Raw genomic sequence first — 17,720 nt, forward strand, 5'->3', positions numbered from 1 at the left:
ATTTGGAGAATTGGAGATTTGGAGAATTGGAGATTTGGAGATTTGGAGATTTGGAGATTTAGAGACTTGGAAATTTGGAGATTTGGAAATTTGGAGATTTGGGATTTGGAAATTTGAAGACTTAGAAATTTGGAGATTTGGAAATTTGGAGATTTGGAGATTTGGAGATTTGGAGATTTGGGGATTTGGGGATTTGGGGATTTGCAAAATTTGGAAATTTGGAGATTTGGAAATTTGAAGATTTGGGATTTGGAAATTTGGAGATTTGGGGATTTGCAAAATTTAGAAATTTGGAGACTTGGAGATTTAGAAATTTGAAGATTTGGAGATTTGGAAATTTGAAAATTTGGAGGTTTGGAAAATTGAGAAATGTGTAATATAGGGATTTATTAATGTACAGATTCAGAAATTTGAAAATTTAGTAATTTAACAATTTTTGAATTTGGCCATTTGGGGATTTTGAAATTTGGGAATGTGGGAATTCATTAATTTGTGTAATTTTGGAAAATTGAGAAATTAAGTACTTCACATATTTAACTTGGAACTTTAATAATTTGGTAATTTGAAAATCTGGAAATGTGTTGATTTAGAAACTGAAAAATTGAAGAATTAAGAAATTAAAACTGTGCTCATCTCAAAACTAGAATTTTATGTATAATATCCAACTGTTCATAAGCTTGAATAAAATTTCATAAATAATTTTATGAAACAGAATAAATCATAAATCAAAATTATGTTTTAAATAAATACTAGATCATTCCTCAAAATATGGTTACATTCGAGTAGTATAAGATATTTCCATGAGTATATCACAAAATTTAAGGAGTTTACTTTGATTACCATTGTCTCTGAAAGTAGGGTAAGCTACTGCTTAATTCTTTTTATTCTTAATAAAGGAAGATAAGACCCACTTCATTCTTTCTATTTAGAAGAGTGGTTCATTCTCTCATACGTTATCATTTATACCCATTGCAACAGTTTACAACCTTTCCTTAGAAAGGTTGTACGAACACTTTAGTTAACGAACACTTTTAATCAAACAAATAAACATTACTAAAGATTCAAATAAAAATTTCTCTTGTATTTTGAAAAAATGCATTATATAAATTTGCAGAGTTATCTTTAGTGTCATTTGCGTGTGCGCAAAATTTGCACAAAATTGGTGTTTCAAAGATCGTGTTATTGTATCTATACTTTTGCTTTATCTAATAAGTAAAATACAAGCATATATATTTGACTTTTATTTTATGTTCTATGTCATTTCATTATAAACTGTATAAAATGTTATTTTATAACATCCAGTATCATATAAATGTTTATTTAACATTTATATTTGTATTATCAACAATCCGAAAATATTCGAAATAGAAGTAAGCTTCAGTTTCATGCAAAGCGTTAATTAGGAATAATCAATAGTAGCTCATAGTCAGTAAATGACTTTTCACACGCAATCGTACAACCATACATTAGCAAAAATTTTTGAAATTAAATAGAGTAACCATGAAAGTATTTTTAGATGGGTCGAATTTATATAATATGTGCTCTAATAGATTTGACTAATTTCAAATCTGATCAATATCAATAGTATGAAGACATTTATAGACGCCTGAACTTTTGAACTTGTGACCTTCTTCGTTTCAGTATAAGCTTTGCTTCCGTTTTAGAAAACTATCCAGTTTCCGATACAAATTATTTCAATATTGATGAGCTTCCTGTTGTGTGCCAAGAAGGGGAAGCATTCTTTCTCTCAGACATGTGACAAGACTGTCATGCGGTAGTCTTATTTAAAGTTATTTTTAGCAAATATTGTTTCGATGTTGTTATGTAAACTATGGATGTACTGTTTAAACTTTTTACTAAAATATGCAAAGTATAGATTGCAGATATGTGTGAAATATATAAAAAATGTGTGAAAATGATGTTTTAATCTTTTAAAAAACGAAAACATATTTTGTGAAGATGTACTGATAAATTTTTAAATATACAACAGAAATACTTTCTGAGTCATATTTGTTAATTAAATAACGAATTTTGTTCAAACAGTTTATTCATTATATTTATTATATATTATTGTAACAATTGGAAAATAATTCTATCTTGTAATTTGAAGAGTTTAAAAAATTGTTACAGGTCATTCAATTGTATTTTGATTGAATTTTACTGATTAATTTTACTGATCCTATTTACTATTAATTTTATTGATTCCATTTCATAACAATTTCAGTGATTTAAAAATTCATAACTTCTAGGACATTACTTACGTGTAGTCAATTTATTTAAATATTGGTCTACGTGAAATTATTTGCATAAAAATATTAAAGTTTGCCAGCATAATCCATGACAAATGTGTCGTAAAAGCAACGTGACATTTTTTGTCATGATAGTAAGAGTTGCGAATTACTGCCACGTGAAAACTTATCTTTAATGTCATACAAAAAACGTAGTATTAAACGCAATTTCTGAATAGCTAAACGCAAAATGAAACTTTTGTTATAACAGTAAAATTTATTTTTACGTGAGAACATACTTTATGTTAGTTGATAGCATAACATTAAACTGCATATTCAAAGAATATCACAATAGGAACAAAAACCATAACTTTTAATATCACGTGAGAATAATATAGTTATAGTTTCATAATAATGGAAGTTACAATTTATTGTAACGTGCAAATGTATTCTTTATAGCACCTAAAGTATTCCAAGAAATTGTCTGAAATAATCCAGGTGAAATTGAGATGTTTGATATAACCTGAAGTTGATATTTAGTGGAGTAATACTGCACAGGTGTATTGGTGAAATTATGTACGCAAGAGGACATTAGATGCAGGTAAATTTTGTAATGTAAGTAACTGTTTTTGCGATAACAATAAAATAGTAGTTTATTGTCATATGAAAATGTGTATTTAATACTATAACATTAAATATATCAATTTCTCGTGATATTCGGCGCTGTAATAATCGTCGTGATATTTTTACAAAAATATTTTCGCAGGTTTTATGGTACAGTTAAGATTTAATGATAGATTATCTGTACTGTCATGACACTTTCCACACTTAAAAAATGCGGGTTTTAATTGTTCCATTCACAATAAGACGAATTTATACAAAAAATATGAAATAAATTCGTAGTAATAGTATTAACTGTATGTATTCGCTCAAAAAATGTAGAATACAGAATTTTCATTGTAGAAGACTGACAAAAATTTTATGTTTTATATGCTTAATTATGTATCATCAATTTGCGACAGACTTTCTATTCTGAAATTGGGCATTGTTTTCTATAATTGGCAATTAGTTATTTTGTACGAAAAATGTTATCGAAACGTCTATATAGTTCTTTTTACTATACTTTAAGTTTCAAACTGATATGACATACGTCCTATTTTACGATATTTCTGTGTCATCAAATCTGCTGGCTTGCCATTCTCGAAACCGGTCATTTTATATAGAATAACCTAATAAAATAGTTCGTTTAAAGGGACTTTGGCTCAATCTTAATAATTTCACTTTGATCAAATTACGATGACTATATTTTGATTCAATTATAACTATATTCCTATTAAAATTTAATGACTATATTTTGATTATATCATAATAATTATATACAAGAATAATTACATGTTAAATCAATTATTCTTTAACGTTAACGTCTGCGATTTTATTCCAAGTAAAATATGCCCCAATGTATGTAAAATTGAAGGAACTTTTATTATTATATTTTTGACTTCGAATTTATTCAAAATCTAAATACACAACATTGTTTGCAATACCTAATAATAAAACTATTCTGTAAGTAAAATTTCAAGGCATATATTATATACTTTTTTAACTTAAAAAGAACCTGACCTTCATTAAAATATTTGAAGAATAAAAATAAAAATTCCATTTATTAAACAAGAAAAATTCAATTTTTCAAACAAAGAAGACATTCCTGCAGCAGTTTATTACCCAATGAAACTGTAACACATTTGCAGTAAAAAATCCTTTTCGACAATTTTCGTATATTACAAATAATTATGGTTTATTTTAAAAAAATATGAAAAATATGATTAAATAGCACGGAAAAACAATCCAATGCCAATGTAGCTCACAGTACACAGGTCCTCAACTCTCAAAAGTCAACGTAATTTTCTCCCGCATTCCCAAAAAGCACCCTTATTAATGCTTTAGTCCCACCACCATACACTCATCATCTACGCATTGCACGAAAAAAATCCAGCCTTTTGGGCCTGGTTTTCGTCAGTGCTTTTCATTTTTATGGCCTTTTTCTGCCTTTGAAAACAGACTTTACCCTCCGTCCTAAACTATAGTCCTACAATTTTTACTCAAAAATAGGAATTTCTTATCTTAAGTACAGTACTTACAAAATTTTCCTCGATATAACAATTACACGAATATAAATTGTGCTGTGATCTCGATTTCCTCAAAAATGTACGGTTTTCAATGTTCGAGGCTGAGATTGATTTCAGGTTAAGAGGTTGATAGGTATGTTATCTCGGTTCATTGTTGGGTCAAGTTGCCGACTTACAAGGGACATCACTCAACTGATACACGCCGATTTTGATGAAATTTTTATACGTTATAGAACTCGAAAAAATATTTGACACGTACTTTTTTTATTGGCAAACATCCATTCTGAAGTGGTGAAAATAACCCTTAAAGTTGGGGTTGAAAAAATTATTTTCGCAAATATCTCGGGAACTATTAGGCCTAGACAAAAAATTCAAACTGCAAATTTTTCTGTTTTTAAAGGCCAATAATATGGCGTAAGTGGAGTTTTGAAAAATTTATTTATTTAAAAAATATGTTAAAAATTAACATTATTTTGCAAATTTTTTTAATAAAACGTTGTACCATTTTGATCAAATTTCACATACATAAACTATGGGTCCAAAGAAAAAATACGGATAAATTGGAATTTTTAATTTCGCTTGCGGAAAAAATATTAGTGTCCTTGAAGTTATACGTACATTTTATACCTTCCGTTCGGTTCACGACTGACTTCTATACATAGTATTCTGGCAATTGTCTTATATTATATTTTTTATTCTAATTCATTTAAAAAAAAAAATTTAAGGGTCCATAAGTGCCTCTATAAAAATATAGGGGCCGAGTCAGGTATCCTATATGTTCCGCGTTACGGGCGCGTACTGGTGGCAGTGTTCGACGCACGGAAGATCTAAACGCGTAAAGTGTATTTCTGTGAAGCGATAATTTAGAGCACATGCAATTAAGGGAATTGCATCTGCTGATTAAGAAAGTTAGTTGATTCAACGTTATACTTGATCGGAAATGTTATTAATCTCTCGAATCCTTTCTAATTAATTTTACATAGATATATTTTACAGATTCGGTGATTATGTTTGTCGGTTATTATATATAATCATCATTAACTTTGCTGGTTATTACATATAATCTTAGTGGTGATTGTAGTCATGATTATACTATAACAACCGCCAAACTTAATGATGGCTATTTATAGTAACCGGCAATTATACACAATTATTAATCACATATACCGTGTATACATATTTTACGTTTTCAAAGTTGTGGAGTAATAAATGTCGCCAATCCACAGTTAGTTTTCGAGTTGAAGGGCTGTGCTAACATTTCGCTCAAGTCCGAGAATTTCGTTTCAAAGACAACTTCACGAGAGCGTAATATTAATCATGTCTGAATCACGTTGAAGCACTAAATAGACATAGTCTTTTCCGTCACAGGACGTTACATAAGTTTCAACGATGTTTAATACAGAAAAAAATGTGACAGCGTGATGACAGCAGACGCCACGACTTTCAGCGTGACGTGAAAAGTTATCCTACAAAGACGTGTCTGTGTCGAGAAGTGGTAGGCGTGTTATCGTGTTACAAGTGGATTTTTACTCACCTGAGTTTATCGGCACCTCGGTGGTGTTGGCAGTCCCGTTTTGTCCAGGGCTCCGAGAACTCGAGGTTCTACCTAAAGGCTCCATCCGGATCGCCTCGCTGCTTTCTCGCGTCGAAGTACCCCCTGGCATTTTGCTTTTTCCCTCTGGCCAGCTTTTTATCCGGTAAGCTCGTACTGCGTAGAGCTTCGAGCGGAAGATGCACGCTTCCTTGACTCTCTATTCCTCGCGACTCGATGCGAATTACATTCTTCAACGTTGATGCTTGCGAAGAACGATGTACTCCCGCGTTTTTCTTTCTCATTCGATCCAACAGCGCGGCAAATTCTCCCTAACCGTGGAATTTTACTACGAACTTCCACCACCTGTTTATCGCGATACTTTCCGTTATTTAATTTTAATCTAGACGGACATTACTCGAAATTGCAGTCTGTGCAGCATTGGTCCCCGTCACGTTGCGTCGATAAAAAATTTCGTCAAAAAATGTTCGTTGCTGGTATAAAACGACATTTCTATATATAGAGTACGTATTTTATATTTATGGGGTTAACGTTTAATCGAGCATCCTGTATAATAACTTTATGTACTTAGCTAAATTTTCATCTTAATGAGATATCGTGGTGGTGAATTGCATATAGTAGAAAGTGTACAATAGAGACAAAATACTTGGTGCGTTGTGTGTATATTCTACTGTAATAAACAATCAGCTGCTTCGTCTTATCTTGTTCCAACAGGTGTGGTATCTGAAACAAAATATCAATTAATACGTATGCAATGAATTACTTCCGTTTTCACGTCTGGTAAGTTTGCAGCTGAAACACGAATCCTATTGGTTCGCGTGTCAACTTACCAGACATGCATTTATTCTACATAAAAATACCTATAAGTTTATAACAAGAAAGCAATAATATTTGCTATTATTTCCACTCCAAAATGTATTCATTTCATATTCAAATTTTGCAAATGAAAATTGTAATTACAATTTAAATAATGCAATTAAATTAGTTATAATCATATTTTCGTCCTTTAATTGAAACTATATAAATATACAGTTTGTTCCATTAAAATGTTTACATATTTTTGCAAATACTTGCTTGTACACTAGTTTTCTCTTGCATAGTTTAATTTGCATTTTGCATTTTTATATATTATTTATTTTACAGTTTGACAATATTTTGACAAGAATTCTAATGTTTTTAGCATGTGTTATAAGTAATCGTCCAAATGTGATGGGTTAATGTTTCCAGCTTCATAATGCGTTTTCCCCCGAGCTTTTGCTTCATTATAGACCACTCGTTTTCAATAGGATTCGCGTTTAGAGGTTGTGAGAGCTAATTCAACGTAATGATGTTGTTTTTAGCGAACTCAAGCGGGACGATTTTCAATGTACCGCTTGGAGAGAAGCGGTTTTACTTTTGTGCCACGACAAACAATGACATGTTGTTTTAAACAAAGTTTTATTATCATTATGCCCGCGTTTGTACTCTTTTGAGCGAGGTGAGTTCGTGTTTTACGCAAGAACGATGATGACTTTTGGGATAATTGACTGACACGATTAACAGCAAATCTGACTTCCACAGGGAAAATGTGAAAAAGGAGAGGGAAGAGATTTTTAATTCACTGATATTTAGGAAGTTTGGAAAATTTGAAGATTTGAGGATAGGTCAGAAATTTAGGAACAGAAGCATGTGGTAATAGATCAAAACTAAACAACATAGATATGTGAAGATAATAAGAATAATAGATGCAAGTATATTCGGACAGTTAATAATAAAGGACATAAGCATTTGGGAACACAAGAATTAGAAGATTTTGAGATTTGAGAACAAGGAGGTTTAGGGATCAACGGAAATGGGAATCTAGGGATTTAACTCCATCGAAATTTGGAGATTTAGGAGTTTGGCAGCTTAGGAATTTCTGAACATAGGAAACTAAGGACCTTAGAACTTAAGGATTTATGGATATGGTAATTTAATGATTTAAGCCTTGAATTTTAAGGATTCAGAAATTTGTGTATCTGGAAATTTGAGGATTTAAAGAATTTGAGAGACTGAAATTTAGGAATTTAAGAATTCGAGGATTTTAAAATGTGATTTTTAATGTTTCGTTTAAAGTAAGTTTGGAAATCTATGAATTTGGGGATTCACGGATTTATGAAAAAATTTGGCAATTTGAATATTCGAAACTTTAGAAATGCAGGAATTTTAATACTTAGGAATTTAAGAAACTGGGAACCTTGAAATTTGGGAATTTGAATATTTAGAAATCTAAGAATTCGGATGTTTTGAAACTTGGGAAAAGACTAAGAATCTTGAAAACTGAGAATTAGAATATTCAGAAATCCAGAAATTCAGGGGGTTTGAAATATAGAAATATCAAAAACTAGGGATTTTGAAATTGGGGAATTTGAGAAGTTGAAAAATTTTGAACTTATTAATTTGAATATATAAAAATCTAGAAATTCGGGAATTTTTAAATTTGGGAATTAGAGAAACTGGCAATTTGAAAGCAGATTCATTAGTTAGTCGGAAATAAATGTGGATAACTATAAATGTAAATCTAAATATATGTTATCTTATTTATTTTAATTCAAAATAATAATTGCAATACAACGTTTAATTTCAAGCTGGTAATTTAATAACGCCTATAAACTTTAATTAAATTTATCAGGTTCATTATTTATAAACATCATGTTCGAGTAGGTCAGCATAATAGCACGTTGCTTACCCTGGACATGTTCTAGAAAGTTATTTTTATAACAACAGTGAAGATGTTAATTATACGCATCTATATTTTGCTGCTTTTTATATCATCCTCTACAGATATTCCCTGAAGCATGTGTACTAAACTACGTAAAATTGTTTATGCTATAAATATTCCTTCATTTTATACTGATATTTTTTTTTGCAATAAAATTATAATAAAAATCATCGTATAGTAATTATAATACGTAATAAAGTATCTGATAATATTTATTTGATATCTAATACGTGTTGATTTAAAATTGCAGGATAATCATTTTTTAACCCTTAATTCCATTTTATCCGTATTTTATACTTACTAGTATACTTTTCACATAAAAAATTACGAGAAGATACAACAACTTTTGAATAGAAAAATTAATTTTTTAATATATTATTTAAACAAATACGATTTTTTAAAATCCATTTTCACAGTTGGATTCCGCGTTAAAAAATACACAACTTTGCAATTTAAACCATCCCTCTAGCTCTACTGGTTCCCGAGATATTCCACAAAACGTGATTCTCACTTTGAGGGCTATTTTCACCCCGTTAACATGAATGGTGGCAGCTAAAAAAAAATACGTGTCGAATATTTTTTCGAGAACTACATTATATCCAAGTTTCATCAAAATCGGAAATTATCACTTCGGGATGGTCCCTTGTCAGTGAACTTGGAAGAGCTTTCCATATAAGTAATTAAATAACTAATACATTCTACATCTGTGAAGTGAAAAACGAAAGTCAACGAAAGAAATACAAAGTATTAGTATCACTGGTTATTATTTATGTATAATTACGATATACTTCTTCCAATTCCATTTGTAAATAACGTTATATTCCCTTATAATTCCTTTATTAATAAATATTCTACTATTTCCAAAAATAAATATTCTAAATCTGTTATGTTTTACAAAACATTGTAAAGAAAATGTTAAAACGTCGCCATTGTAAGAACAGTCACTAGTAGTTTTACTTTTTATTACAGATCCAGACACTTTTATAATTAGTCAACTCTCCATATAATAGGAACATTAAGATTTTACCTGTTGGACATTAGTTTAATTTTTAATCAGTGATCATTTTTACTATCACTAATTGTTTGTTTGTTTATTTATTTTACTATTACTAATTGTGATGTGACGTCATTTGAACATATTACGAAATAGATACCTGCTTATATAATTATTTTAACATATTTATTTACGTTTCACTTTGTAGCAATCGACAGAATATTGAATTCTGGGCAGGTATCGTGTAGCATGAAGAATTCGACTGGAAATGGAAGGAGTGTTGATCGTTACCATGGATACACATGGAGTCATTTTGACGTCACCTCACCGGTTGAAGGTTGAATAAAATTGCCAAAGACTGCTGCTACTTCTTATTGCAACTATTTCACGCAAATTTTAACATTGATGACTACAATGTTCACAAGTAATACTACAAATTTAATTAAACTAATAATCCAATTCAAGATATAAATGAAATTTTTTTTAATGATGTCCCCTCTGAGGGCATATTTTAAATGGCAAAATAAACTTTCAAAGTGCAAAAGGTTATAAAAGTGAGTGTTAATGTTATTAATAATTAAAATTAAAAATTAAAATGTTAAACTTAACCTGCTGAATTTTGAATAATAACAACCTGCATTTTAACTATTACTTAACTACCTACATTTTTAACAATAAAAAAGTCAACAATCTGTACTCTTAATAGTCAGATAGTTCGATCACATATATCAATTTTAACTGTGACAATTTGGTAATAAAGTTGTATAACATAAAATGTGTACAATTTTTCTGTATCATTCTGTTGCATTATTGATACAAATTAACAACTTGTATTTTCAATAATTAGTATAATAGACACATACCTTAATTTTCACTGTAAAATTCAACTTGATAATAAAGTTATAAAACATTGAAATTGTATAATTGTTTCGAAGTATTCTATCGGTGATACAACAAATTAACTACCTGTATTTTCAATAATTAGTACAATATTATGTTTAGCCATATACGTTAATTTTTACCATAAAATTTAACTCATAAATAAAATTATAAGTCTTTGAATTCGCTCAATTTTCCAATAGTAATTCCAAATTTTGTGTCTAAAATTTTTCCATGTGTCCACACATGAAAGTAATTGATCTTTTATCTTCTCGAATCCAAGGAACGTTGAAATAGCTGCCAATTATCGGAGTTGAATTACGACGTTAGGATACGTAGCAATTTCAGTCATAATAAGAATAAACACAAACTAGTGTTTCTTATCAGTTAGGTTTGTGTATGAGCACTTAATATCGCTTTATATGCAATATTACGCAATGAGTTGTATGCATCTGGTAGATGAGTGAAGGTTACGAGAAAATTATCTTTAACTATCATATGTTTCCCACATCTACAGTGACAATATGAGTAATGTTATGATGATGTGACATACCTAACGATAGGTAGTCACTAACTTGGAAATCTGCAGGCTATAATTGAATTCATGTTATAACTTCTATTCGATCTTGAAGATTATAACTTCCTGATTACTGTTCGTTATGTAATTATTACTAATTATAAAATTGTGGAAATAACGAATAAATATTACTAATGTTATATAAATAAAGGAGCTAACAAAATTAAAGATTTTCAAGTTTATAATCACGTAATAGATATTCATTAACTTGAAAGGTATACTGGAATTATAATTGCTATGGATGAGAATAACTATTCAATTTAAAAATTGATTCAAAATAGAATATTTAGAAATTTAGAAATATTTTAACATGTAGCGTGATCTTTGAATTTTTTCAGTTTGAGTAATTAGAAATTAATTTATGGGATTTGAGGGAATCTTAAATCAAAATTAGAAACAAATTTTTAAATTCCTGTACTTTCATATTTTCAAACGTCCGAACTTCAGAACTTAAAAGTTTCGGTCACCAAATTTACAAACTTTCAAGCTCCCAAGGTAATTTTCCGCAGTTCTGCGTTTTTAAATTTCGAAGCACCCAAATTTATATACTTTCATATATCCAAATTCCTAAATTCCTAAATTTCTACATTCCTAAATTCTCAAATTCGCAATTTCCCAAATTTCCAAATTTCCAAATTTCCAAATTTCCAAATTTCCAAATTCCCAAATTCCCAAATTCCCAAATTCCCAAATTCCCAAATATCCAAATTCCCAAATATCCAAATTCCCAAATTCCCAAATTCCCAAATTCCCAAATTCCCAAATTCCCAAATTCCCAAATTCCCAAATTCCCAAATTCCTAAATTCCCAAATTCCCACACTCATAAATTCCTAAATTCCTAGATTTATAAATTCGTACATTCAAAAATTTATAAATTTCTATGTTTTGAACTTTATATCCTCTTCTTATACATTACGCTCACAAAAAGGAACAAATCTCATCACATATTTATAATATTGTCTAAATTAATATATTCTTATATACAAATAATAAACAATATAAAATTAAAAGTGATACTGAATATAACATTATACTGTCGGAACTTTTATAATTGAAAAGCGAGATTTTCACAGCCATTTTTATATTTATCTTACTTAATATAAATTTCAAGTTATAACAATTTATAAATATTACAACATTTAATTAACTACTAGTTTTCAAATAAACGGCTTAAACGAAATGATCTGTGCTATTAGTATGCCGTACTAGTAATGGCTGTATCTACTGTGGCGGTCAACGTGTTAAGATTCAACATGAATGATGGCACATGTCTGAACTGATTTTGAGGACCTCATGCGGGGAAACTCAGAAATTCCGGGCAAGAATTGGCGATCTTGTACAAGGAGAGCACTCATTTTCGCACAGAAGCATGCTACTTCCGAAATTTTTACATATTCAACACATGCTTCTGTTCAACAACTTTGATGAACATTTTCTGATGCTTCCATTTTAAGCCTGATTTTGTAACTGATCTTTAGAAACTTTATGAACAAAATAGATTTTTGTGTACTTCCATTTTTGACTGTAAGAAAATTTTTATTCATACGTGTATTACAAAATCCTCCTCGTGTATTATATGTACTATAACATCCTTATTTGTATTGCATGTATTGTAAGGTTCTTATGTGTATTGCATTTATTATGAGGTCCTTAAGGTAATGTATGCATAAAATCTTTCATTTTTAATGATCTATAATATTCTACATATTCTAGGTAGATCTATACACATAATATTTGATATTATAATATTGATAGTATAATATTTGATCTTAAATCAAAATAATTGATTACTACTTGTAACTTACTGTATAAAATTAAAAAAAAGACTTAATAAAATATAGAAAAACAATCTTTCGTCTGCGCAACTTACTCTTTAATTAAAATGTGCAGCAACGAATATTGTATTTTAATTAGCAGAACAATATCGACATATTCGTGAAGTTTTGTATTTTAGTTATTCTTTAATTCTGTTTGCATAAAGATCAGTTTTATACTCTGTCATTTTTTGAAGCATATAATGATGGATTGAAAATTGTGAAAATTAAAATTGTACTTTTACTATTACAATAAAAATTATATCGTAAATTAATCAGTAAAATTAATTTTAATTATAGTCTTTTTAATTTATTGAACAGAATGAAGAAATATTGAAAAGAATGTTACTTATTTGATTAATATTTATAGAATATTATTTATTTCTTCATTTTATTTTGTTGGTTCGAAATAAATTTATATTTGTGTTACCAAACCGGCTAAAATTACTGGATTCAAATTTTTTATTTTAACTTACAGAAATATCTAGGTATCAGAATATTTGTTAATTTGCATCTTGATTTATTTATTTTTGTATTATATATTGTTCTCGATTTAAAAATAACACCAAGCTGGTAATTCCTGTTAATTGTGTAATTGTGTTAATCAGTCATGTGTACGCATTAAAATGAACTTGCGGAAATATATATAAAGTCAATATCGTGTTTTCAAAGAAGGAAAACAATTATTACACGTGCTAATTTATTTCTTTTTACCAGCAATTCTAATTTACAGATTTATACGTAATATACTTAAATGTTTGAAAGATCGTCAGAATAATGGAATCCCTAAGAATTATATTACTTCATAATGTTACATAACATCAAATAATATAAAATAATAATTTATACTTCGTTGTAACGTGTTTATAAAAAATATACGTATTTATGTTGTGTTTAGTTTAAAAATTCAGTCTCCTGTTCTAAAAGAAAATAAATTTTGATTTGTCACGTTTCGTGTTTTTCATACTAACGACGGCACGCTATCATTTTTCCGAGTAAGCTAAATCGATATTGTATCACGTTATGACAGTTAATTAGATTTCTACAAGAAATTAAATAAACATTAAACATTATAAATTTTTGTAATTGAAAATCATTTTCTAAATTACATTCAACTATTCAATCAATGTAATAATTAAATGCACTATTTTACTATTTTATTATTTTCTTATTTCACTATTTCATGATTTTCCTATTTTACTATTTTACTATTTTACAATGTTACTATTTCACTATTTTACTGTTTAACTATTTTACCACTTTGTCATTTCTCTATTTTACCATTTTACTATTCTACAACTTTACCATTTTTCACAATTATTAATATACTATTGCAGTGTTTCTATTTTATATTCTAACACTGTACTACCATTCTGTTATCTTATTATTCCACTCTCTTACTAATCCACAATGATAATATTCTACTATTCCAATACGTGACTATCCTACTTAAGCAAATAGCTTTTTGCACTTTTAAATTATAGAAATTGTTAACATCGTCTGTTAATCGATTAACATCGTTAACATTGTCTAGTTGCACAAATGTATTATGATTCACCTTTTATTTCGAAGTACGTAATGATTTTATTGTATTTTCTATGTTTCAAGATCTTACATAATCGATTTCCCGAGTAGGATGTGCAACAGGGCGAATGAGTGTTATTGCCAGACTGATTCTATTATACCTGAAGAATTAAAAAATAGTTTGCAGACTTTCCATGACATACTGTGAATATTATACTGTTATATTTTCTATGAATTATACAGGTATACAATTTCAAACACGAATTTTTTATTTATATTATACTTACGATATACAATGACATCGTTGTATATTGCACGATATGTGGAGTACAGATACACATTACTTCATGTTGTTATACATGGCCTCGTATAGTCTCTTTTTATTTTATAACACAAAATAAATAAGCCCATAAATAAATAAATACGTCCTATTAATAATAGCTTAACTGCGTAACGTTAAAGTCTTTACAAATTTTTCGAAAGATATGGTAGCTCCTTTTACACCCAACAGTACAATTACTTATAGTATAAGTCATTCTAAATAGATAAAACCACGAAATAAAATATTTTTTGTATTCAAGCTAAGAAAGAATTACGAAGCAAACTGAAATTTTCAGGTGCGTCTGACAAATTTTTCACCTTTCTACTTTCTCCTACAGTCCGCAGACACTGCTACCAACTGTATAATTTAGTTTTAGTTCAAATGATATTAAAAACTTTTAAAATCACCGAAGCCACTCTCACAGATGGATTATCATGCTTTTCTTGAACAAAAGAAACAAAAAAATAACTCAGGAACACAAAAAAAAATTACGAAAATTGATAATTCGTTAGGTATAGAATATTTGATCTAAAACTTCTTTTCAGATCTAAATTTTTACTCTAACATACAATTATTCTTAATGTTATATACTAAAAAAGCTGTCTTACTGACATAAACATGAAACGTATGCTGTTAAACTAATTTATTCAAATAATGGATTAGAATACAAATTATTAACAAATAATTAATAATCTTTCAGGTAACAACCCTAAATTCACATTTACATTCCTAAGAAGTTGTGCAAAAATAATTGTCCCTTTATTGCAACAATTACGACCTGATATAATTATCATAATTGCAATAAAAGTGATTCGTTATTAATGAAATTAATGAACAGTATTTATGACAGCTTGGATTATTCAACATGCATTCAAAAATATATACATGACACAGCTTTTTGATATTTCATAATTTTCGTATAATTGCATTTCTCATTTCGCTAATTGACGGATCCCGTTAATTAAAACGAGCAGATTTTGTTAAATATCCATAAATACTTTAGGTAGATAACTGAACAATTCCAGAATAATTCTACTAATGAATTATATAAATACTTGCAATATACTTGGTGTCCCATATAACAGAATCAAGCTACAGCTTTAAAATGGTCAGATAAACAAATATTTTATCAGAGAAGATTAAACGGTGCAGGATACAATATCATATGATGCATGTATTACCTCCAAGAGTGAAGGTGTTTCAAGGATTTCAAGGTCATTTCTATATTTTAAATAAAATTACATTAATCGATTTTTCGAAGTATTCCCTACAACGAATTATTAAAACATTTGTGTTTATCCACACTTATTACTAAATCAACAAAAATATAATTCATATAAGATAGTAAATAATTTATACAAGAAAAAACAAATTATTTCTAACTTAGAAATTTATACAAGATTTATATATAATTTGTACAAGACTTTTTAAACACAAATATCTTAGTGTCTCAACGAACAGAAAAATATTTATATTTAATTTTGAGCAGCAAAAACTGTTCTGGCTTATGAAAGTCTGAACGTTTTAAAGTTCGTATTTTAAAGCCTGTACCAGTTGCGTGAGACAGCCTGTACAACATAAAAGAAAATTGCTCAGCACAATAAAATACACTTTATCATCAAAAATATCGAGGTTTCTGGTTTCATTCGCGTTTTAAATTTCATTTTAATCAGTGCTGTATGCATATATCCAACGTTTATGTAATATTAGAATTTTTTAATTTCTTCAAAGATGAGTTATGTATACTATTTTAAATAGAAATATTTCACAGTCGTATTAACGCGTGATTATCCCGGCGTAATTAAGGGTAACAACCAAAATATTTATTAAAAAAGTGGTATCTTGTTTTTTTGCCACATTTTTTAGATATTTCAACGCGAATAAATTTCCAGTAGAATCGTGCAGAAAGGGAAACAGTATACTTCCATTCCATTTTCGCAAGCTATACAGATATCAGTATATTTGTATGCGCGTGTGATACCCCCGGTACAGTGCCTCGTGATAGAACATTGACCCTGCCCAGTCTCGCGGCCGAGAAATCCCTCTAAACAAACGAAACTAGTGAAATTACAAGGTCTCCCTCGTAAACGAACACAAATTCATCGAAACGCAATTCGTTCTTAACCATCGCTTCAATTAATTGAAACCTAATTGATATCCGAGATGAAATGAAAGTTATACAAAGTTCCATATCAACTCGTAACCGGCATGCTGGTAATTTTGCTATGTAGAAAATATGGTGGTCCCACAGAATCACTCAGAAACTTGCAAGGATTATGCTTGTTATTAAAAAATCAGCGAATAGTACAAAGTATGGGGATTATTCGGTACTAACCTTCTCCGAAACACAGAAAGTGTTCACACTGAATGAAACGAATTAAAATGATTTCTTCAATCAAGACAGAAATCCAACTTGTCGATTCCCATGGAGGTCGATCATTTTTCCATATCCGTGAGTTGGTGCACAGCATGAACTGGATGAACCGGCACCTCACCACAGGCTATTTAAACATCCTACCGAAAGGAAATATTTACACACGCGGATGATTTATCGAATCGAGCGGGAACCGTTCGAGATGGTAGTTGGAAAATGAATCGCGCTCGCATCGTCGACGGTGATTAAAGCGTACACGGGCGCGATTCGGAAGGAGATATGGGGCTTCCCCTTTGTGAAAAGTGAAATACACCGTCGTCCATGCAAACAGTCGAACGGTGAGAATGGCACTGAAGGGAGTTTGAGAATCGAGCGTGGCTAAATTTCCGGACGCAGGGAGGCGCGGCAGTCAGGATAGCCACAGGTTGCGCCCGCCTCGTTCACGCAGGCCGGGCATCTTGGTTGATCGGGAAGCGGGGAGGATACCCTCTTTGCCGAAGCGACAGAAGGAGAAATCGATTAACATCCAGTACTACACGTTCTTTCTCGACGTTCACGGATGGAGCCTCACGATTTCGATCGCTTTGCA

At 29.8% G+C, this 17,720-nt stretch overlaps 1 protein-coding gene across 3 annotated transcripts in view; it reads right to left on the reverse strand.

Annotated features, from left to right (window-relative positions):
- The window catches only part of LOC100882597 (glutamyl aminopeptidase), a 69,601-nt gene extending 52,109 nt beyond the window's left edge, over positions 1 to 17,492 (reverse strand). For all 3 annotated transcript variants that reach the window (XM_012290853.2, XM_076535641.1, XM_076535640.1), the window contains exons 1-2: positions 17,093 to 17,492; positions 5,889 to 6,629 (exon numbers count right to left, since the gene is read on the reverse strand). In XM_012290853.2, coding sequence (XP_012146243.1) covers positions 5,889 to 6,018 — 130 coding nt within the window. In that variant the 5' untranslated portion in view covers positions 6,019 to 6,629; positions 17,093 to 17,492. The remainder of the gene's footprint in view (positions 1 to 5,888; positions 6,630 to 17,092) is intronic.
- Positions 17,493 to 17,720: the final 228 nt, after the last annotated feature.

This window comes from Megachile rotundata, chromosome 9 (genome assembly GCF_050947335.1).
Source record: "Megachile rotundata isolate GNS110a chromosome 9, iyMegRotu1, whole genome shotgun sequence".
Classification (NCBI taxonomy): domain Eukaryota; kingdom Metazoa; phylum Arthropoda; class Insecta; order Hymenoptera; family Megachilidae; genus Megachile; species Megachile rotundata.